General features: G+C 57.0%; 6 protein-coding genes across 6 annotated transcripts; 5 read left to right on the plus strand and 1 right to left on the minus strand.

Annotated features, from left to right (window-relative positions):
- Nucleotides 1-514: 514 nt before the first annotated feature.
- Nucleotides 515-1,649, plus strand: B0H18DRAFT_1120603 (uncharacterized protein; the record flags this gene model as incomplete). Its single annotated transcript, XM_048034165.1, has 6 exons — nt 515-687; nt 738-905; nt 958-1,321; nt 1,382-1,402; nt 1,458-1,478; nt 1,536-1,649. 6 exons carry the CDS (start codon nt 515-517, stop codon nt 1,647-1,649), a joined length of 861 nt encoding a protein of 286 aa, XP_047891766.1.
- A 6,843-nt stretch (nt 1,650-8,492) lies between these two features.
- B0H18DRAFT_1120604 (uncharacterized protein) lies at nt 8,493-10,397 on the plus strand (the record flags this gene model as incomplete). Its single annotated transcript, XM_048034166.1, has 6 exons — nt 8,493-8,827; nt 9,106-9,266; nt 9,361-9,410; nt 9,460-9,589; nt 10,046-10,143; nt 10,206-10,397. 6 exons carry the CDS (start codon nt 8,493-8,495, stop codon nt 10,395-10,397), a joined length of 966 nt encoding a protein of 321 aa, XP_047891767.1.
- A 2,881-nt stretch (nt 10,398-13,278) lies between these two features.
- B0H18DRAFT_847485 (uncharacterized protein) lies at nt 13,279-13,650 on the plus strand (the record flags this gene model as incomplete). Its single annotated transcript, XM_048039570.1, has 1 exon — nt 13,279-13,650. A coding segment is annotated over one exon (372 nt), but the record flags the coding sequence as incomplete, so codon positions are not given.
- A 2,785-nt stretch (nt 13,651-16,435) lies between these two features.
- Nucleotides 16,436-19,413, plus strand: B0H18DRAFT_956005 (uncharacterized protein; the record flags this gene model as incomplete). The annotated part of the gene is made up of 14 exons (XM_048042422.1): nt 16,436-16,605; nt 16,674-16,832; nt 16,987-17,170; nt 17,193-17,271; nt 17,371-17,598; nt 17,911-18,056; nt 18,112-18,114; nt 18,169-18,228; nt 18,333-18,392; nt 18,444-18,446; nt 18,611-18,673; nt 18,728-18,787; nt 18,839-18,995; nt 19,055-19,413. The coding sequence occupies 14 exons, from the start codon at nt 16,436-16,438 to the stop codon at nt 19,411-19,413; spliced, it is 1,731 nt and encodes a 576-aa protein (XP_047891769.1).
- Nucleotides 19,414-20,334: 921 nt separating this feature from the next.
- B0H18DRAFT_1120607 (uncharacterized protein) lies at nt 20,335-20,605 on the minus strand (the record flags this gene model as incomplete). The annotated part of the gene is made up of 2 exons (XM_048034167.1): nt 20,335-20,482; nt 20,538-20,605. The coding sequence occupies 2 exons, from the start codon at nt 20,603-20,605 to the stop codon at nt 20,335-20,337; spliced, it is 216 nt and encodes a 71-aa protein (XP_047891770.1).
- A 762-nt stretch (nt 20,606-21,367) lies between these two features.
- Nucleotides 21,368-22,089, plus strand: B0H18DRAFT_1120608 (uncharacterized protein; the record flags this gene model as incomplete). The annotated part of the gene is made up of 2 exons (XM_048034168.1): nt 21,368-21,650; nt 21,710-22,089. The coding sequence occupies 2 exons, from the start codon at nt 21,368-21,370 to the stop codon at nt 22,087-22,089; spliced, it is 663 nt and encodes a 220-aa protein (XP_047891771.1).
- Nucleotides 22,090-22,844: the final 755 nt, after the last annotated feature.

The following is a 22,844-nucleotide window of genomic DNA, read 5'->3' on the forward strand; positions in this document are numbered from 1 at the left end:
CGAGGTTCATGACTACACTTTATACTATGGTCAGCGAAGAAAAACGCTGCTCGACAGGCGCTCGCCCGCCCACCGCAAGATGCTGCGCTCCGGCGGACGCCGGGACTGGCCCCGTAGGCTCGGAAAGTTCCGAGCTCGACTAGTCGCGATCGGGATGTCATTGACTCGGACCTGCATTATGCCTCAGCGAAAGTCGGTTTGGAGGTGTCCCGCGTCTGAACTTCCATGGTTCTTCGGCCAACATGTGCACTGACCTATTGTGCGATTCAGTGTTCGGCGCTCTGAGGACCGGATATAAACGAAGGATTTCGGAGACCGTAACTCTTAGACCCCACTCCCCAAAGACGCTGTGGCTCACTTAAAGATCGCTCAACGTTATACAGCCTTCCACTTGCTTGCGCAAGTTTCAACAGCGACGACTAGCATGCCTATTTCCTGCGAAGGGAGGTGCGTGTACCAGTCACTGCGCCTCGTTAGAGACTAAGCCTGCGGTCCATGCCACCCCAGTTCGTCCATGATTCCAGCGACCAAACGCCCTAGAGAAGAATACCCCGTCGCTTCTGTGCTGTCGGGGAAGGCTCTTGTTGATGAAGGGGCTGGTAACGACCCTGAGCGCCACCAGGTGAAGCGCCTGCGCGGCGCGAACCCGGAGGCACATCCTGCGCGGCGCTTGGGCCACCACTCTACGTGAGCATCTCAAGCATCTTCTCTGACCCAACCAACTCATATGCGAACAGTTGGCGCTATCATGCTAACGGAAAACCCCCGGCCCATACGGGACACGAACACTCGCGTGGCGCTAACAGCAACACGTCGGGGACCACCCTCACCGGCGCGGGTGGCGCTGACCGATCGCCTCAGCGTATGCGATCAATGTATCATAATCCTTCCGTCTATACCACGGGGTATGTACTTGTTTCACTTTATGTGGAATAGTGGTGACGTTAACTGTGCCAGGAACGCTCTTCCACTTTGCGATGCGGCCGGAGGTCCAGAGATGTCTCCGACCTTCACTGACGCCAAAGTTGAACCCATCCAGCGCTGCGTCGCTGAGCTAGGGGAGCTGCCTTCGCACAGGGGCGAGCCTCCGCAAGGCTTCGTTGAGTCCGTAGACTCCGTGCAGGCTACAGTCGCCACAAAAGAGTGTCGGCCCTTCAGGGCAGCCAGGCCTGCAGCTGCCCCCGTCTCTTCTGAGCAAGGTCAAGTCGAGGATGATCAAGACATCATGGAGGTCGAGTCACTCTGCATCGTCGACGGCGGTGACACCGGGAGCACGGTTCTACCTCCGAAGTCGAACGACGGCGGTGAGAGGATGCACCAGGTAAGTACATGCTTGAGTCGGTCGTTCTTAGGTTACGTCGCTGACGAATGATCATGGCAGGATATCGTACGCATGCGACAGGTAATCCTTCGATTCTCCATGATGTGATATGCTTGCTGACGCATAATCGCACCAGGACATCATGCGTATGCATGAGGTAACCTTTCAAGTGCACTCAGCTTGTGTTTCCATGGGCTGACGAATAGCCGATCAGGATATGCTTCTCTTGCGCGCTTCCACATCCTGTCTACAGAAGGATGTCATCGCCATCATTGGCCTCATTACAGACATCAAGGGCCAGCTTGCGAAAGCCGTGCGAGGCGCGTGAGGGCTGTGCGGAGCATTCAGGTAAGACAACTGTTTGATTCCGCCGTTTTGGACTTTGATTTGCGTCATGTCTAGGCTTGGATGCGTCCTTTCTTTCTATGTCGCCTCGATTGCTTCCCTGGTCACATATCTATAAACACACGTCTTCACATATGTTCTATGCCCTCGCGTACATTCTATGCCTTCACAAAACATGTACTGCGCCCCCATGTACACCGTATACACTCTCGACATGCTTTAGTTTTTACTGTATGATCCAATTCAGCTCTCGTTTTACAAGCGTTGTCACCCCCGTCACGGATCACTGGTACTCTTCCACAGCGCGCAAACTCAGCCGGATGCTCCAGACGGATTTGAGCCCATCATATATACTATCGGACGTCTAGACCCAGAAGGTCTGAAGCTCTGATCACCGATGGCTAGGCTGGTCAACCCCTAGCAATATAAATGGAACCCCCTCCTCGCGCCAATCCGGCGGCGGACCCGCCTCAACCTTGCCCGCGCTGCAGTCTCTCCTCCGGTCTGGCGGGCCCCATATCAAGCCTATCGAAAGGTACAAGACGAACACACGCACACACAACCTTGATATCCTCTGCTTATCCGCATGCCCCCCAGAGCCCGTCTTCCAGCATGAGCCGCCGCGCTGACCTGCCCTCCGTGGACTCTGCCTCGCTCGCGGCGCGCTTCGCATGCCCCGTCCCTGCTCTGGCTTATCCAGCGTGACTACATGACCCTGCCTGAAGACGAGTTCCCCCGGCCTGTATGCGCGACACAGCATCATGGGCATGCTCATGCGAGAGCCGGGCCTCGCCGACCTCGACCTCAGCCGCGTCTGCGTCCGGCGTCCCCGTGCGCCACGCACCCCCACCTCCGCCGGGTTTTCTGCACAAACATGCACATTTGAAAGCGGAGTGTGACCGCTGGTTGGTCACCACAAGCCAGACGTAGATTCCCAGTCCCAGTAAGATGACGCCAGAGTTGAAGGACGTACGACGTACATGTACTCCGTGCTGTAATTAGGATTCACTGAGCAACGGTAGAATGACCGGGCAGCCCATCACGCATAGTACACGATCATACACATCCGCGTGCGCTGCCGAGCGTTGACGGCGCCGATGTCTGCTTTCTGTCAAATCGCCCGCACTACATATTAGGTGGCGCACACATATCAGCCGCACAGGTCAGAACAAGCGGAATGGCAACGGCTTATCATCGTGATGAAAATGTGCGTGTTGCCAGATGTCATTGCAGACGAGCACGAGCGGGCAAAGCAGCAGCAAGGAGAGCCCGATGCGTGGAAGGAGGTCGAGAACATTGACAACAATGTGTAAGTACTGTACTAGAGGTTTGAGGATAACGGAAAACCGTACCCGCAAACCGTATCGCGAACCGTATCGTCAGCGTCGTCCATACGTAGCATCACCGTCGAGTGCACCGGGCGAACAGAAAGCCAGGGCTGGGCGATCTGCACGACACTCTAAAGTTGCATTCTATTTTTTTGGCGGAGCGTTGCGTTGATCAGGTGATCAACGCTGGACCTGGCAGTCGACAAAGCCGTCTCCAGGTATCCCGCTAGCGGTCTGGGGAAAGAAAAACCCCCCCGATAGGCGGTCCATAGATCCGTCTTATTCATTTCACCGCTGAGGAAATGCTTTTACGCACGCAGTGTGGGACTCAAAAAACGGAGCCGGTCAGTTCGGCGCACCATCATCGCTCCATCTCATCTCCCGTGCGCCCTCCCTGAACTGACCTCTCTCGATACCCATAACACCCCAGTACCACTCCGGGACCAGTCCCCGGGCAGTGAATTCCACCTTCGTCTTTCAGTGTTTCTCTCCATATTCGTTCAACAGTGAATTTTCTGATCGCCTGTTTACCGTCCTTTTTCTCGTCGGTCATCTTGCAGTCTATTGCCGACGCTCGTTGATTGTTTGCAGCCACCTGGACTCAATTTCTGTCGGCGTTGCTGGTGAGCGCTGAGCGGCGAGGCGGTCATCATCTTCGATCACCCGTTCGTTCCGTAGTTTCCAGATGAGGTACGCTGACTCCGTCATCATAATCCGTTACAGTCCTAGGATCACTTTCTTTAGGTCATTTTTCTCATGCTACGAGCTCGGATCACCAAGTCCATCCGCCCCAAGTACTTGCGGCCCGCCTGTCGTGCAAGTGACTTCCAGGCACGAGAAGAACACGCAGGTAAAGGCCACCGGGGCGAACGCTCAGCGTGCACGTCGTGGGCGGTGTGAACGCAACCCCTGGCCACTGGCCGCCTCAAGAGCGCTGCGATGCATAGCGACAGTGTGGGCGTGCCCAAGGCAGGTCGAGCAAATTGGGCATCTCTGGCTATTCCTGGCGGGGGCGTTTGCTGATTTCGGGCCCATAGGGTGCCCCGGCTGGACAAAATCCTTGCAAGGTACGCGTGCGAAGATGCTCCTAGCCCTGCGGGGCGAACCCAGCGGCCGACGGTGGGGAGGAGGAGGAGGAGGGATCACTTAGAGGTGCGATCGCGGCCGAGATCAGCGTGGCGGTGGTTGGGCAATAGATTATTAGATAACGCGTAGATCCGGGCCTCCTCTTCCCAACCGTCGCCGCGCGTTCAAGACATGTCATGCGACCAGAGGACGGCAACTTGACCCTCTTAATCTAGTTTCATTAGGTCTTTGCTAGAACCTTCCGCGAGCATCGTGTAAAACGTGCTTCGGTGCCCGAGCAGTCCTACTCTGGTCCCACTGGACGTGGAGCGGTTCTGGGTAAGCGTGCGTTATCACCCATGTCAATGTTCAACGCTCATGCAACGTTCAGATCACGTTAGTATTTGTCATTACAGTCCGCATTGCGATCGAGAAAGAACCGGTGGCCGACTACGCCCATCACTAACGGTTCGAAAAGCGATCCCAACGCCGGTTCACCACGATCACATAGAATCTCCTCGGCCAGACATTGTCTAACTCAGGCAGGGGGTACTATCTCACACGCGTCGTCCTCGGCTTTCATCGCCCGTCCAGCTACCGAGGTGCAGTACCCCCACAACAGGTGTCCTCTCTGGGACTAAACCGCCCCAGTGGTTGGGAAGCCGTGAAACGCACGCCCGCTTACACTCGCCTACCTCTTCAATCCCGGCGCGCAATTAATGACTATCCTCACCACAATAACATTTTGATTTTGTACTTAGTGCGACCGCAACGTTCCCGTACCGTTCTTGGAGCGCGCTTGGCCAGCCAACGCCGCGGCTCGTCACGCTCTCGCTACACTCCCCACCATCCCCTTCTGTTCAGTTCTTGGACATGAGGTCACTACTCACTGGTCGCCAATACGAAATCCAAGCATGAGGTCGCTACTAACTGGTCGCCAATACGAAATCCAAGGATGTAGCCTGGTAGATATGGTGCGTCGACCTATGGAATCGCAGAGGTGCGCTACATAGGCGAGGCGAGATATTCATTCCACTTACAACGTTGCCAGACCCATTGCTCGGCACCGAAAAAGCTCAGGGCTTATCGCGGTCGCTTGTGAACCGCGTGAACACAGGGCGGATCGTGTAAATTGACAGTATACATATTAGTACTAGCTGCAGGGTTGCGATTGCGATTGCTCCTCCTCCCAAGCCGTCTTCGTACTTCGAGAGTTCTGGATGAGTCCTGCGCCTGACCACCGCTTCTAGACCGTGGCTACGTTGACTTCTTTTTGCGCTTTGATTCCAATGAACCAGTACATCAATCTCGAAGAGGTCCGGTGTTGTAGGCCGTGCGTTTGTGATTACGGCATAGCTGTGTGAAAGCATTGCGTTCAGGCAAATTTCGCCAAAGAGAACCTGCTTATCGGCTATTCGATCACGTCTTAGGTCTGTACGTGCGGCTGCACGAAGCATAACTGCCGATATGAAGCCCCTTGCCCATGATGTTGGCAGAGACATCCTGCCCAATTGCAATTGCGCAGTTTCTCATTCACGCATGAGGAAGTACGCAAGGCAGCAACACGTCAGACATGCTGCCCAAGCTCAGGATACTGACTGCCGCGTCGTATTTAGCTCTGGACTCACCATTGAACGCGCCCGCTCATATACAGTGTCCGTCCACTGCTGCTCGTACTCTACATAGCTACGCCGCTTGTGCTCAATGTAAGTGCCGTAGACGTTATCTATATGTTGCACGTAGCTGAGTGTAATGCAGGAAGGACGCGACAGAGCTAGTGGACTTGCTTCACGAGACCTTGTCTCAATGGCAGACAGAATACGAGAGTGCTCGTGTCGAGCACCAAACATTTCTTCAAAGTCAGGAGCAAATACAGCGAGGTAAGCTGGCTCAATCACACCACTAGAATGCTCCTGCTGAGGATCTACAGTGTTACTTAGCCTGCAACAGCACGAAGTAGTCCTATATGCAATGACTTTGCTGTGCCAAATCATGGATCGCGATACCCGGAACAAAACCCTCGCCCATGCGCTTGAAACTTCTGTTGTCCTGCACAATGCATATCGCAGCCTGTGGCTACAGGCTGTTGGGAGCGGATCCGGAGAGCACACACCGAGTCACAGCACCAATGTAATGGACTGATTTCAATACTTGTGTGCGTCAGTTTTGAGGGAGCATAACAAATATGATGATAAATTATGCCTTCTGCTTGCCCATTGTCGTCGCCTTCAGCCCTGCTCCAGTCACGGCACATCAGCTCAACTTCTGCCAGCACATGTTTGGTCACGACCTGAGGCACAGCGGTCTGGGATTGCTCCCAGTCCTTCTATAGGTGGGTACTGGGTTATTTGACGTTGAGCATTTGAACACCGATCGCAATCCACCGGGCTCGGAACATCACCAGTTCACCGGTCACCTGGCGCACTCCGCGCGACTCGCGGTTCGATTTGCGTAACAGTGTTGTACATATGACCGTGTCAGACCGTGTCGTCGTCACGTCCGTGCACGACGCAGGCCCCTACAAATATGTGCATAAGGAGTGAGACAGGCGAGAGGATCTAGAATAGAAGCCATAGCTTGAAGTTGAAGCGATGGAAAGCATGGGCTATACTAGTAGAAGATTTGATGGGACATCCGAGGTGACTCGGATCGTCATCGCTCACTGATGCCCTGGTTCCCGCCGTCACAGTGTACATGTAAGTACTTACTACCCGGTACATGTATCCGCGTGCCAGTGTCACCATCTGGACATGATTTTATATATGTTCAACTTGAAGATCACTCAGGCTCGTGACTCGCCGATCCGAGTCAATCGTGCTGCTGCGACATGTCCTGGTGCGGCCTGAGAATCAGAAGCAGTCACTCACAATGGACTGGTGTTGCCGCGATATGTATGGTATGATACCGCTGCCTAAGATACTTAGTTTTGGTGAGTCGGACGGCGCAGAAGTGGCATGGAATATAGATACGTGCAATTGGTGTCCATTAGGCGTGTCGACGACACGGTCATCCTCGCCAATATGGTTTGAATCCCGTCCGCCTCGCCGGGAGCCATCGAGATCATTGCCCATGTGCCCATGAGGGATGCCCTCCGTATTCAGACCAACACACTCAAAGGATCGGGCGTCGGACCATCGAGCCGCATCCGGATCCATACCCATGTAACTAGAAGGTGCAATCAGAGCCGTTCGCCAAGCTGTGGAAGGACGAACACTCCCAGGCCATTATCATCGAGGCGCGCACTGCGTGGACATGTAGGGTACGGATATTATCAGGCCGCATTATCGCGGTCTGAGCGTGCTTCGTCACTATACAGGTCACAAAACCCCTTCGTGGCTTGCACAGCGACGCGCTCAACTTCGATTTTTGATGTTCTATGGGACGCTCTCGCATTTCGCGCCCGTTCTGGGGCATCGATGTCGCGCCGACCGCCGCCTCTTGCTAGTAAACTAACCATGCGAGTTGTCCAACATTTATGCGGAGCCACGGTCGAGCAAGAGAGCAAGAGGAGTGCTGCTCACTGGCAGCGAGCGCGACCGTTCCGCGCAGATCTATAAAGATTCGTCAACGTCGCTAATGCGAGTACAGTGAGTCTCGGGCATCATGCGACGCACCATAATGTTACTCTTCTTTACCAATGTACACGTCGCTTCCGTGCGCCTGCCCCCTGGATGTCCCCCTAGACTCACTGGCAGTAAGTTGAGTGTTGTCGAGCTTACAGTGGATGGGACGTTGATTGATCCTGCATCTCGAAATTTCGTAGAGTGTGCAGACTCAATCCGATCCGCTGTCGCTGAGGCGGACACGAAGAGATTCGAAGCCCTTTACGAGGTTTGTGACGCATTTGTTCGCGTGCCCGGTCCTCCCTCCATTATTCACCGCCAATCCGCCAGGACCGTCGCCGCCTCTCGCGTTGTTTATCGCCTACCTCCAACACAGAACGGCCTCACACATCGGTGATGTTCGCTGCCCTCTACCTTCTCCAACGTCTAAACGCGTGGTTTCCTACCGCCAGCGGCTCGTCGACTCGTTACCGTCTATAGATTCCCGCTTTCATAGCATCCAAGCTCATCTGGGATGACACGCACACAAGTCGTGGAGAATCGTAGGCCGGGGCATGTGCGCCCTCCGCGAGATTAATCAGATGGTGCGATGTGATCTTACCTCGAGCAGCAGCTCCACATCGAACTGTCAGCGCTGAAGGAGTTCGGGGCGAAGGTGCGGAGGAACTTCCGTCAAGGGCTACGGGCCGACGACGCTGCTGGGCGCTCCCGCGCTCCCGACCGATGTGACTAAATGGACCTAATACCCTCCTCCTCCTTCTCCTAGGTACGTGCTCCGAGTCCCCTCGCCTGCGCCGGCACCGGTACCATCGATCGACGCCATACGGCGCCACGTCCACCACCACCCTGAGCTTCGCTAGGCATCCATCAATGTCGTCACCGAAGCCCACCCCTATGCCTGTCTACGCCAGCACGGCGTACCCACCGCCCACGAGCCCCGCGTCGTCCGCATCACCGTCAACGCCACCAGGTTCCATCTACGCCAACATTCGCCTCGCCTCGCACAGCACCCACGGGACGCCCCACGCTATCGCCTTCTTCGTCGTCGAGGCGCGGTCGGTCGAGATAGCGTTGGATATTGAAGGCAAGCCTTTCACGGGAAACGAGTCGAACGTGTTCGACCTCGACAGCGACTGGCCAGCTTGCTTCTGCATTGGCGGCGGCACGACGGCGGCGACGGACTCTTGCTCGAAGGGCCAGGACTGGTACGCCCACGCGACTCACGCGACGCCGTGCGTGTGATAGGCCCGTCGCGCGACATTCTGTCTTCCATGCTTGCTTTGCCCCAGCTGGTTGCCGCGTCTTTGCTCGCGCAGGCGGCCGTTGCCGCTCGTTATCTCGGACAGCGTGCTCTCGCATAGGACCTATTGCATCTGGTTCGTGGCGCCTTTCTTCTTTTCTTCGCTCTCGCATTCATTGTGCCGTTTCTCCTAAGATACCCAGACTTGCATGTACTGTATATTTCTGTGCTGCCCGCGTGTAGGCGCCCGTCTTTTCTGCCTCTCAGGGCATCCTATGTGCACGACTCTCGCGCTGTCTACTACTGCACTCGACACTCTTCCTTTCCCAACTTCCCTGCTCCCCGCTCAGTGACCATCCGCCCAGCATTCGCCGCGCCAAGTCACTCCGTCTTGCTCGAGGCTGGTGAGTACAGCTTCGCGCGATTCAAAGCTTTGGACATCCACCCAACGAGGCAGGCAAGTAGGAATGTGCACTCATCTCGTCCCCTCCCATCCAGAACCTCGCCCATTCCTGCCGCCTCCGCACGGTTGCCTGGGCGTCCACATGGTAAGTGAAACAGTACATCATCTCGGCTGCACACTCACCAACGCAGCAGACGAGTAGGGCTGCGGCGCGCAGACCATCGCTCGCCGGCACGCGATACGTCCCGTCGCTCGCAACTCCCGCCTGCGACCTACAATCCCGCCCGTTCCATCCGGGTCGCAGCGGATCCCTAGATGTGCACGGTAAGTGAAGCAATATGTGATAAGGCACGGACACTCACCGCAGGGTCATCAACGCGACAGAGAGCTCCGATGGATCCATACTCACCACAACGCGACAGACGAATAGTGCCAGGACGCGCAGACCGACCACAACCGGAGACCTGCCGTCTCATCCACAGCCCCGCATGTTCTCATCGCCTTCGAACGTGCACACGGCAAGTGAAACAGTCCCTGATTCCGAGTGCACAATCACCAACAGACGAGCAGGGCGACGGCGCGTAGACACACGCGATGCGGCCCGTCGCTCGCAACTCCCGTCTTCGCCCTCGCCCATGCCCCCACCATCGGTCGGCAGCGACGGATCACATATCCGCTGGTGCCCCCCAGTGGTTACAGGTACCGCGGTTGCCACGAGGGCATTCCTCGTGCGTAGTGTCTCGTCTCTGCTTTCCGCTTACTTCTGACGGTCCCGTGTAGGAAACTGTCGGATCGGTGCCATCAACTCAGAGAACGGCGGGGCTAATCAGGCAAAGAACCGGATCACTGGCGAGTACGGCGTCGTTCCTCAGAGACTGGTGCCTATTACCGTGATCACGGCGTAAGGTGTGTTGTCATCGGTAACCACAACTAGGGTTAGGGTTCGCCGCGTGAGCATGCCGCTTTTGAGCCCTGCTTACTCGGTGGTATTGCTGCCATTGCCCGCTCGTTTGCCCGTATTCACGAGACGAGCCCAGGGAAGCAGGGCATACTCGCAGTCGCGTTCGCCGACTATGAGGGCTACGAGAAAGTCCGCCCTCACGACCGCGTCGACACAGTCGGCCTCGAGTAGTTCGCGCCTGGCAAGAACTCGGTGCTCAAGCCCAGCGACGGCTCCAAGGCGGTCTCGCTCACGCAAAGCTTCAACAACGGATTTCTCGAACCGGACGGGTGACGATGTATGTGCCGCCGCCGATGAACACTCCAATTGAACAAGATGACTACGATGCGGCCGAATCGGTACTGCTCCTCGTACACGAAGCCTTCCCCTCTCCTCACCCTGATCCTGACATTCTACCTCTATTCCGACGCTTTATCTCCGCCAACGAGTCCCTACGCAAGGCCGCGCACCGTCTCGCCGACACTGCGCGTCGAGCGGCTCGTCGTCACCGCCACCTTCTATGTTGACCCGATTACGGATAGGCATACACCGCGGTCGTTTGAACCGCGTTGGACAGCGTCCGCCCTTTCCCTTACCGCAGCTATCTTACTTCCCCTCCGCGCCTTCATCTCTATCTGTTTAGTTTCACGTTTCGAAGCCTGCAATGCATTGCGGCGTCCGATTTTTTACGAGGAGGAGGAGTCTACGAAACGGGTGCTAACGCCGGATCCGCCCGACCTCTCAGCCCACTTCGTTAGTCTCTCGTATGCTTATGTTGACTGCTTCCGCGGAGACGAGGGCGGGTGCCATGGATGATCGGCGCGTGGCGAAATGACGTCTGGGCTTGGCTCTTCCGATTTTGTCACTTCTAGGCAGTGACACTGAGCATACCGTTCCGAACTTCGACGCTCGTGGGGCCATATGATCTACGAGCAAACACCCGTGCACCGCGCGGGATGCGGTTCACGGCTCATGGTACGGGGTATAGGAGGGAGGAAGTTGGTGATCTGCGAGAGGCGAGGAACGAGCCGACCGCAGAGCTGAGTCTAAGGAGCGGTATGCAGGGCTTAAGCACGCAGCGCCTCTCTCGTTGCAGCTCGTTGCGCGCCCACGTCCGAACTCCAGCGACAGTTATCTAGGCTAGCTTTCGTCCGGCCTTGAGTCATTTGCTCACCCGCCCGCTCACCCGCCTGTCCCTTTCCGCGAGATCTCGCCGCTTAAATAACCCACGCGAGTCCGTCTTTCAATCATTCAAATCGGCTCGACACGCTTCCTCCCCGCGACCTGTGAATGGCCACACGATGAGGCTGCCGCGGTTGGCCCGCCCGCCCTCGCAGCTCGCCCGTTGCCCCACAGCCCCGGAGGTCCGTTTGGGGCCGGGCAGCCCTATGGGCTGCGCCCGCACTGCCCGCTACATACATGACCCTTTTCATCCCTGATCCCTCCGTTCAGGACCGCGCGGCGGTCCAATCACCGCTATCGTTCGTACAGCATTTACATATCTCTCTACTACACCAATCAACCTCGCCCGAAGATAGATGCCTAGAAGGTAGATCTTAAAGCGGAAGATGGGTCAATGAGGCCCGGGGCGGCGGCGCTGCTGCTGCTGCGGAGCTCGGGGCCAATCACAGAGCTCAAACGCCGGCGCGGGGCCTTTAGACCGCATTCAGCGGAGGAGGCCGAGGGCGCCGCGCTCGTGTCCAACGCGACGCACGTGACATTGTTGAACCGCGGGGCGCGTCGCGGGTCGCGGCCGTATATATATCGCTGAGCGCTGAACGCTGAGCCTTCGAGCATAAGGCCCGCCCCTTCAACCGCTTTCATTCGACGCCCCAGACCCCAGCCAGGTGAGGAGCCCCGCCCCAAGCCCGCTCAGCGCCTTCTGCCGGGGGCGTGAGGCGCACGGTCGAGTGGAGACCAATATCCCGTGCCTCACACGCCCCAGTCAGCCGGCGCTGTTGTGCTTGCCGGGCACGCGTGCGTGCTTCAGGCTGACCGCTCCATGAAAACAGCCGACTAGAGGGGCCTGTTGAGCTTCAGGCTGATGGCTGTGAGCCCCCTTTCTCTGGCGCTGCTCTCGCTCACGACCGTACGACGACGAAGGCCCCCGTTGTCACCCGACGGCCAGCGTCGTTCGAGGATCGGCTAGCGTGTGTCTGGGACGAGGAGGCTGTGGATGAGGGAACGGTGGGCCCGGCGTCGGAGCGACCTTCGGTCGGCGTGAATGGGTTGGACGAGGGCACAGGGTCTCTTGCGGACGGCAACAGGTGAGCGGTTCGCGCCGCCGGCTTAACACCGTTGATGAACACCCATGGCTCAGCGCAGCCGCTTGCTTGACCGGCCCTACGCGCTCCGATAAGAAGCAAGCGCGCAAAGCGCGACGCCAAAGCGTACGCAGCGCTGCCCGCGCAACGACGCGGCTCCTGGTCAAAGACGCGCAGGCCGTGCGCGCCGCCGTGGCAGAAAGCGGACTCGCTGACATGCCGCTCTCGGGCGGATTCACTGGCCATCGACGGGTACAACGCTCGGCTGCGGGAAGCGCGGAGCACGATGGCTTGTTACTGACCATTGGGCACGAAGACGGGTGCGTTTCTCTTCGAGATCCCATGACACGAGGGCTGAGTTTGCGGCGTGGCCTTAGCAGGGCAGCTGAGATCGTAGATCGCGGTGGCCGCTTGGTCGTGTACCGGGCGTGGCAAGGCGTCGCGACCCAAGACGCTAACGTACTTCTAATCGCGGCCGCCGCGTACCTCAAACAGTCCGGCCCCAAACCCACGTATACGTCTTCCAAACGGGGTGCTTTTGCACAGTATTATTTCGCCCTTCACAAGGACAACCAAGAGGTATGTGTAAGGTGGGCGGGCGGTCTTGACAGCAGCGACTCACTTCCAGTCAGAGCCCCAGAATGTCTACGTACTTCTGCGACCACACGGATGTCGCACATGAGCTAGGTCGTCAGCTGGCCCCAGTTGTTCGACTGGTAGCCGGTAAGGCGCATTGCGCTCTCTACGTCCTCAAATTCAGGCATGCGCTGACATGTGTGGGCGTTACAGATGCTTTTCGGCGGGTCTTCCCACAACTCTTTGACTACTATGCCCGTACGCTTGATTATGCGCTGGGCAACGACCGCACCCTTGAGAGTCTCTTCTACCCTTTCGCATCGTTCGCCCTCAACGTCGGAGACGTCGTTTCTTCGCGCCACTTAGACAGCACCAACCTGGGCCCCGGCCTCTGCTGCATCATTCCTTTCGGTGTGTTCAATCCCTCGAAGGACTGCCGAATTGGTCTGGCAGAACTGGGGTGCGAAGTTGAGGTAGGCCCGGGCGTGCCCATCTGGATACCATCCGCGGCTTTCACACACTACAATACCCCGCTTGTGACGGAGGGAGCTACCCGTGGCTCAGCTGTGTTCTGGACTGGCGGTACGATGTTTCAATACCATGAGCTCCGCGGACGGATGGTTTCGCAGCTCGGGCCAGACGAGCTTCTCCTGTACCGCGCGGGCAGAGCTGCGCGCATTGCGGAGGGGATTGCACGCTTTCCAAGCCGCTTTGTGTGACCTTTTCTGATCTCTCATACATGTATTTATCTTCGCAGCTTGGCGGTTATAGACTCTGGGACAGCGTAGTGAAAGTGGGACGTCCACGAGGGCATACTTTTTGACACGCCAAATGCTCATTGTCACGGTCGTGGCTGATCATGAGCACCCGTGTCGCAGCCGATAAACTAGGCTGCCACGGCGCGGGCTAAGCGTCAATCCTTTTACGTCTGCGCACGTACTGTCCCCCGATGATCGCACGCATCCATCCCTACCCCCGTCCGGGGTGTAGGTGTGCCTGAGCTTTGAACTCCATCCCAAAGGTACTTCGACGAAGATATTGCCTTGCTACTGCTGATGGCGCCCTGGCCCGACAGTGCTACGGCTCGCTCAAATGCTGAACCCCGCTTGCATGCGTGGCCCCATGTCACCCCCGACCATACGAGGTGCGCTAGCCCTGTCCCACGAACTGCCCCCACTGATGTCCGTGCGCGCAGACCTTGAGCTCTCCCCCATCGACGTGTCTGCTGCTGTCATGCCCTGCAGCCGCGGCTTCCCCACGCCGCCAACGGGCCACGAGCTCATGGCACTCTTTCCGCCGCCGCCGCCGCCGATACCCACCATGGGCTCGACGTCCAACCTCTTCTTCGCGCAGGAGCGCGCCTTCTTCGCACGCAAGGGCAAAGAGATTATCGCCGTGCAAACTGAGGCGGACTTGTACGCCGGCCCATCGCAGCCCTACCCACATGCCCATACACATCCGCATTCCCACCCTCAGCCTCCGGATCCGGTTCCCGCTGAGCAGACCGTCCGCCAGATGTCGCGCGCGCTCCGAACGCATCCAGTGGGCACGCGCTCGCCTCGCCTCCGAGCCCCCAGTCCGGACCGCCGCCGACGCAGGGGAGCGCAAGTGCGAGCGAGGCCCATTAGACTGCTCGCCGTTGAGGATACTCAGGCACATCCGACGCAATCAGACGAGAGGTTAACATATTCGACCGTCTAATACAGGATTTCGTACATGTTGTACATGCGCCATGGAATCGTTGAGCACTGCGCCGCCGTGACCGTCGATAGAAAACGTGGTCAGAGCGCATTACATGCGTCGGACCTACTGCAATCGACAGGTGTAAGCACGGTACAAAGCCTACATAAGACCTCAAAACGTACCTGTAGGCAGCAGCCTGCCCGCGCTACATGGGCTACAACCCCGAGTCTCAGTCGAAGCCTCGAACAAGGGCAGTAGACGATGTTCAGTAAGGGAATAATCTCATGAATACAGAACTCATCTCGGCTACAGCCCTCGTGCTCACTGCCGGAGGCATCGTTGTTCGATTCCGCGAAGCTTGGGGTGTCCGCATTGGAAACTTGCGCAGGCTCCCGTTATTCTGCTGCAAGATGTGGCCCTGTCGACGGGCGAGGTTAGGTTGGGTCTTTGAAAGCAAGAACCCGCACAGTTCGCCGGTGGCCGGGGCAGGCGGCGGGTGACCGCCTTTGCCAGGAGGGTGGTGAGGTCGCAGGGAGGCGGGGTTCTCGGGATCTGGGGATCCATGCCGCAACACGGTCTGCTCACGTCGGACATCCCTTATTATTGTTGCCCCGCATGTACCTACTGTACGGGCCTAAAACATGGAGAATTTAAAAAAATTAAAAAAAAGACCGCCTTTGCCAGCACTGCGCCGCAGGCCCGAAAATGCATTCGTACACCTGTGACCGCCTACGGGAATCCTTAGCTCCTCCTCCTCTGTGACCTGTGACATGTAACTGGCACCCTACTTCGAGGGGGGTGCGACCTGTGACTAAACCCATGGTCCACGCTCTAGCCTCGGCGACGAGCCTAAGCCAAGCCTGACTCTGAACGCGTGGACTCATATACCTACTTCGTACCATTAGAATCTTGTCTACATAGGGCTCGGCCCTCGCGGAAAAGAATGGGATTTAAAAAAAAACCCCCCATGGTCGAAACGGCACAGTACTGCGAGGCCGCACGCCGAGCTCAGGCTCCGAGGCGAACCCGCGAACTGGACGTGACGAATGGAAGGATACCCACACCGTCTCGTACGGCGGAGCACCCCGTTGCAATAACTGAAACCGGAGATCCATCCGGACCATGCTGTAGCGCACCGCGTCAGTCATTCATCGAATATTCAAATCGATCATGCAGGCCCGGCCGGTACGTCCATTTCTCAGCCTGTTCGCTTCTCGTGATCCCTCCAGACCGACAGGAGAGGTACACACGCGGGAAAATTGGACCAAACGAAGTCGCCAGATGACGGCGTCGCGGTCATAATGACCGTCCATCGCGGAAGACCTTAAGCTTGTCTGCGATCAACGCGCACGCATACGCCCCCAGGTCCGGGCATAGCAGCGTGGCCCGTCAGGATTCGCGTACATGTCCGCAGATCGTTCAACTAGGCTTACGGATAAGTCTGTGGGCTCGTCGACCTCAGGCAAATGGCCCCATTTACGCCCTGTAGCGATACACATCATCATGCGTACGATTAGCTGGTACTAAGACCAAGGCGACATTGACAGCGTCCCATGAAAAGCAATGGTCTCAAAAGCACATACATGCGCCACCGAGAGCGATCTTCACCAAATACACAGTCAGGACACAAGGAAAAATGCACTGCAAGTACGCCAGAAGCGTTTGATGCTGGCCTCGTTCTGCTCTCCTTGAGGGAGTAGCCCAAGAATGTCCAGAAGCGCTCTGCAGGTTTACTTGGTATACTTTGTCGGGTGCGACGTCAACCTACGCTATAACAGCGCGTCTTCCGGCGCCGCTGCTTTCGCCACGGGCGACCACCCTACCCAGTCCGGGTCCCCTTCATACCCGCACACGCACACGATGTTCCTTACGACACTGTAATGAGAAATGTACGCTCTTCTTGTCCTCCTCAGACAAGTCCGTGTCTGTCCCCGTCGGGGCACAGCCCATCCAAGTTCCCGCTGCCGCCCGCGGCGCATGAGGTCCCAGGCTCGGACGAGACCTACTTCATGTACTGCTTTGAATGCGCCCGGAACTGGAGGGAGCAATTCGTCTTCGCTGGCAACTCTCTTGCGAATGGCACCCTCTACTTGATACGCAGCTTGTCATCCTGATCGGCGTGCATCTGGCAGATCCTGACCTCGCTCCTTCACTCGCGCTCGACAGATCGTCCACTCAACTCAGATCCGAAAGGCACGGTCGCGAACACCATTTGCGCATCATCGAGTCTACGTTACATCCGCGCGGGCATCGCGAAGGGGAGTCGAGCCGCAGGCTTCGAACCCGGACGACTCGGCCGCGAAGTACCACGAGAGCGCGCACTGGCAGCTCGGCAACGCGAGACACCTCCAGTACCCCGACACCGAGGCAATCGCTGCAACACTGCTCGTCCAGTACTCCCTCCTCACCGGCGGTCGCAGAAACCGGCACGGGAAGCTAGAAGTCGCCTGCGACTGGCTGGCAGGATCCACGAGAAGCAAAACCTCAAGCTTACCTTGATGAACATGACGCCAGGCCTGCTAGCGAGGCCGAAGAGGACCATGGTGCGTCAGATCCACATTCGTAGATCTAAATGGATCCCCCTTCCTCCTCCCCCTCCTCCTCCTCCTCCAGTACACAAGTTGCTTCGACGTGCTGGGAAGCGTCACTCTCGGGACGCCCCCGCGCTTCCTGGCGCTTCCTGGCGCTCTACCAACGCCTTTCGGGCAGCAGCTTCTGGGCGAACTCGCCGCAGACCGGCGTTCGTATGGACCTGCTCACGGGGTCCCCAGATGAAGTGGCCCTCGCGACTGGGGAGATCTCCGCGCTCGCGAGTTGGAAGAACGCGGGGCTGGTACGCCGGGGCGGGCTCAGCGTGCGCGAGCTCGTCCGTAAGGGCACGTAATTCGAGAGATCTTCTTGGGCAGGGAAGAACAATGGGATGTCAAGTGGCGGTATTTGCACAAAGGATGTGCGGTGCACGCGTGTGGGGGAAGTTGCTCACGCTGCTCGATTTGACAACCATTGTCTGCGACAGTGGCTACTTAAGGGGGGATTTGGCCCATCATTCCGTTCGTCTTCTCCATACTGCCCCTTGCTATCCGTTAACGCTATCCAGGACTATGACAACAGATAGACAGGTACCTGCTTCTCACAATTCCTATGCAACACACCTAGACACTAATACCATTGTCGTCCGTCAGGTAATGCTGCGTCTCGCTTTGCTATGGTGGATGATAACATTCTGCCGGTGCAGAAAACGGGCATCTCAACTATCGACGAGCCCCAGGACATCAAGTACCTGCAAGGCGCGCTTGCGAAGACAAAACAGCAATTATTGGACAGTGAGGTAACGTCGCTGTGGCTCTTGACAGATGTTTGATTGTTGATCCTAGCGCACGTAGCTGGTACGTCGCGAGTAAATGGCTGCTGACGCGTCTTTCACTGCGAGCGGAGCATAGAACAATGAGGGGTGGAAGCTCCAGGTCGACAACGACCGAAGAGAAATCAAAAAATTGGAGGTGGGTTGATGCCCGCATCGTACGATAGCAGATCATTCATCAGCCCTTCGTAGACCGTCGGTGGCGCTCGCGGCTTTCTCTGAGATTTGGCTAACGGCGCACAGGAGCTCGAGAGATGGAAAGCGGAGGCTCGGCATTCGCAGGACGCGGTGACTGGACTGGGAGTACGTGGCCACATCCTCTGCACTTAGTGACGCTCTGATCATCTGCTGCAGATGGTACGTTGTGGTACGAGGTTATGTTAGCCGTGCCAACACCCCCGTATCAGGGGCTGGGGAATCTCCACATTGAAACGCAAGGCCGGGAAGCCCTGATCGTGGCCCAGCAAGCCGTCAGTCGACCATTTTACCTTGTTTTTGTTGATTTACGATGTTTGCCTCAGGACATTACAGTATTGAGAGGTCAACACGAAGAGCAAGATAGTATTGTGGCCTCCTTGCATGCGGTGAGAAGGTTTCTGCCCATCGCAACTGAAAGATTTAACGCTGCGATGACCTAGGACATTGACCGTCTGGAGTCTGAGATCCGGAGCCATGCCGAGACCATGGCGCGCTTAAAGGTGCGTAACGGTGTCGATCTTGATAGCAGTGGAACTAATCGGTATCGTCAGGTACGAATATCCCAAGTTGATGAAGCGACAACTTGTCCCGTCTGCTTGGAGAGGCTGTGGACACCGTGGTTGTGCGTGCGCTCCGTCCTTTTAGCTGTGTTCTCGAGCATCGAACTGACGTCCCAAGCAGCCTACCTTGTGGGCACGTATGCTGTCGGTCATGCCTGGAGGCTATATTTCGCCGGACACTTGCTGAACACATGCGAAGACATCCAGGCTATGACCATCGGCATCTAGACGCTCTACGTGCTATTCTGAACGCACGGCCTGCCCTTGAAGCACATTCCGCCGCCCGGACTACAGCGTATGCCGAGATCGGAGTCATAGAAGGGACACTGCCGCATCCCCGGTTTACATGTCCCGAGTGTCGTGCCGTCGTAGGCACCAAACCGATTGAGGCGTATTCGCTGAAGGAAGTCGCCGCATTGGTCGCCGAAATTCAAGGAGATGATCGCCCCGAGTCGCCATCCGTTTCTGTATCGGCCGCTGGCAGCATTAGCCAACCGTCCACCAGTCGCAACGCGTTCGATGAGTTCTTCCCTTGCCTGAACCCATACGCGTCGGACGAACCCTGAGGAGTATGTGCACGGTTGGATTGAGCTTCGTCAAATAACATGTAGTCACAGAAGTATATTATTCTATAAAATCTCAGGGGTCGTGATCATCAATCATTGCTAAAGTTCTTTCACGGCGGCTTGAGCTCAAGAGTTGACGTTGAGATACCCCCTATATGGCTGTTTGTTGGGAGAGCGGGGCTCGTCCGAGCGCTGACAGACCCTGGGTGTGCATCAATCCGCGTCAGCATAAGCTTCGCCACAGCCTTACAAAGGCAGGATCGTCGCGCACCTGACATGGCCGCTATGCCTGAGGCCTGAGTACTGACGGCTGCGCGACGACGAGTACGGTTGTTGAAGCGCGCCTCTCCGAGGGGTGAGCGTCGGTGCAGGGAGAGAAGCCGGGGCCTGCGACGGCGGGGCTGGGCGAGCTGCTCGCATGAGGTTGGCTCGGGGCTGGCCGCGGATGAGGCCTGCGAGGGTGAGCTACTCTTTGATGCTGGTCTTGTATGCGGCGACACGTTCCTTGTCCTATGAAGAGAAAAACAAGGGGTGGTCAGCCCAGACGTCTCTCACACAGCATAGGTGTGGCACCGAAGAGCTACGAGGGCGCACTAGCGGTTAGTATGCGATAGGGAGATAGGAGAGGGAGGACGTACGGCGAAAGAGCCGGGCATGTTCCGCGCCGCGTTCAGCGTCGTGCCTTCCTCCAGGAAAACACGAACGACACCCCGTCCACAAAACGCCTCGGAATTTACCTGCCACTTGATCTTGAGAACATTCAACGGAAGAAGGACAACCTCGCCGACATCAGTCAAGCTGCGTCCCATGATGACGTTACAAAGGGTAGATACATGTACAGGCCAGAATCACTCACCCGCCGGCAGTTGCCTACATCATCATCTTGCACTTCCGCTCACCAAAAGCGTTCGTACACTGCGATCAGTAGTTCCGCGCAAGGATGTCCCTGAACCATGGCTGTCCACCGTACTCGCACATCCGCTGGGTGACCTTGTATCCTGCAGCATAACCACGATCAGGGAAGAGCGAGAGCAGCTTCGTCCCGAGTGGTGCCGTGGCGTAAGCATTCCTTGACGACGATCGGAGGAAGCGCCAACATGGACATCTGTTGTCGACCCTTATACCGCAAGGTTGTAAGCTGGCATGCCGAGCCGAGAATCCGCGCGGTACCGGAGCTGCCTTTGACATTCATGGTGGGTGCCATAGCTGCAGAGTATCTGAAAGCGGGGGTCGAACTGCGGTTGGAAAAGAGGCAGAGAACGAAATCCGAGCGAGATGGGTCGACAGCAAAGACCGATGCCACCAGTCCTCAACCGCGAAATATTTACCTACTGTATCGGGCCGGGATCTCGGCCGGACAAGGTACTCGGTCAGTCGACCACCGTGGACTCATCCCTAAAGTTAATGACAAGAAATACATATCAGCAGGTAGAGGAGGATTATGAGAATCGACTGGTATGCGTAGTTTGTCGTCAGATTGGGAACTGAGCCTACAGCACTCGACTGACCGAGTACCATGTCCGGCCGAGATCCCGGCCCGATACAGTACTTACTTAAAGCGTCGATTGAGGAGGTAAGACCGCGTAGGCGCCCGCTCGGAATATTCCGAGTCTGCGCGCATACTGACGAGCAACCGACCACTAGATCTCATGATCTCAAGACTCCGAGCCAGGCCTCAGGCCTCAGGCTTCGGCCAACCGCCCTTACTGAACGCGACCGCTCGGGGCTTTGCTCTGTACTAGCTGAATTGTGGGTTTCTTTGCCTACTTCAAGTTTGGGGCCTATTTGCGGGGCTATTCCGAAGGGCCTGACCGCGGAGTTCCGCCTCATCACCACCGCCCCGGGCACAACAAACGGGTCGTCCTCAGGCTGTCTAGGGGTGACAAGAAGTTCTGTTACTTGCAGCTCAGGCACGGGGGCTGATTACGATTGCTGCAAGGACACGTCAGAACTAATGGCCAGCTTCGGCGGTTTGTTCAACCCAAGCGTCTTGCCAGTTGTTGCGCCAGGCAGCGCACTCGAGTTTCCGGACGGTGTCTCCTGCAAGAAGACGAAGGACTGGATTTCTCGCCTGTATGCGGAGCCTACGGGCGGGAGGGTAGCTTTCCTCGGTGAAGCGCATCGTCCAAACCGCAGGCGTTTGCATGGCGATCGTCCACTCTCGCGCCGACAAGACGATGATGGCGATCTACTTTCGGGTCTGGAAGAAATCAACTTTTCGGAGGGTCTTCAAGTAGGTACGTTTTCATAACTTCGTTGCTGACCTACGCACTCTGAAACATCTTCTCTGCGCTAGATTCTACTTTCGCTAACTCAGAAAACGCGCCCCTCAGGCTCCCTTCTGCTCGTCTCGGACCGAAGACCCGCCGGACAGCTTTTGCGCTCCCTCCAGTACCGGGTCCCTCGTCATCGAAACAGTCGGGGACATTGTTGACAGCCTTCGCGTTTGCGAAGACAAGGCTCCCGCCCCCTCCCGCGAGCGGCTTCCACGTGCGCATGCGCACAATATTTGTCCCGTACTTCCTGCTCCAGCGCGACGGGCAAGAGAAGCGCAAGATCATCAACACTACCACTGCTGGGACGGCCGATGAATGTGATGGCGACGATGTCGATGTCGAGACGCGCGAGCAGCGCAAGGCAGGCAACGAAGGGCACGCCGTCGTGCTCGCCGTCTAGATCGAGAACACGCTCCCGGACATTGCCGTGCCCACCATCGCGGACTACAGCTTCGAAATCGAACGGGCAGACGCCATCGTGAGTGGCACTGGCGCGAAGACCGTGTTTCTGGAGGAACAATCAAGACTATCAAGGCCTCAACAGGCTGCTCGATAAAGCAAAGGAAGGAAAGTGGTAAGGGGGATTCCTCGCGACGCACCTCCCGGCATCGACACTGCTCAACGCAAACGCGCGAGCAAGGGTTTCACCTCCGGCGGAGTTCCAAATCAGAGACAGCGATTCGATTGTTGACACGTCTCGTCTGGCAGCTGCGATGCAGAGGACATCACGTAAGTGACTCAACTAGGTATGTCTGTCGGTGCTTGGTCAACGGGAGCGGGTCGCGTTTGTATACCTTTATATGTACCATACGGAACGCCTCTAGAAGCTGTTGCTCCATCTCCGTAACACCACCGCGTTGCATGATATGTCACTCCGACCTCTGCATGTGTTTGCTAGTACCGAATAAGCATCAAGCTGCTCCGAGTCTATGGCAAGCGGTCCCATTTCGAAGCGCTTGAGAAGCCATCAAGCTGACGGTCTGAACATGCTCAAGTTCGATGATAGGCTACTGCGTTGCTTACTTCGGAGATTGGTGCGTACTACTGCATCACGAAGATGGCATTGATTGGCTGGGCGGTTCAGGGAACAGGGCACAGGTTGGGTTTTTATTCAATATTCGTAATCATCATCGTTCAGAGTTCTATCGTAGAAAC

The sequence above is a fragment of the Fomitopsis serialis genome (assembly GCF_022376445.1).
Source record: "Fomitopsis serialis strain Sig1Antser10 chromosome Unknown B0H18scaffold_49, whole genome shotgun sequence".
NCBI lineage: Eukaryota > Fungi > Basidiomycota > Agaricomycetes > Polyporales > Fomitopsidaceae > Fomitopsis > Fomitopsis serialis.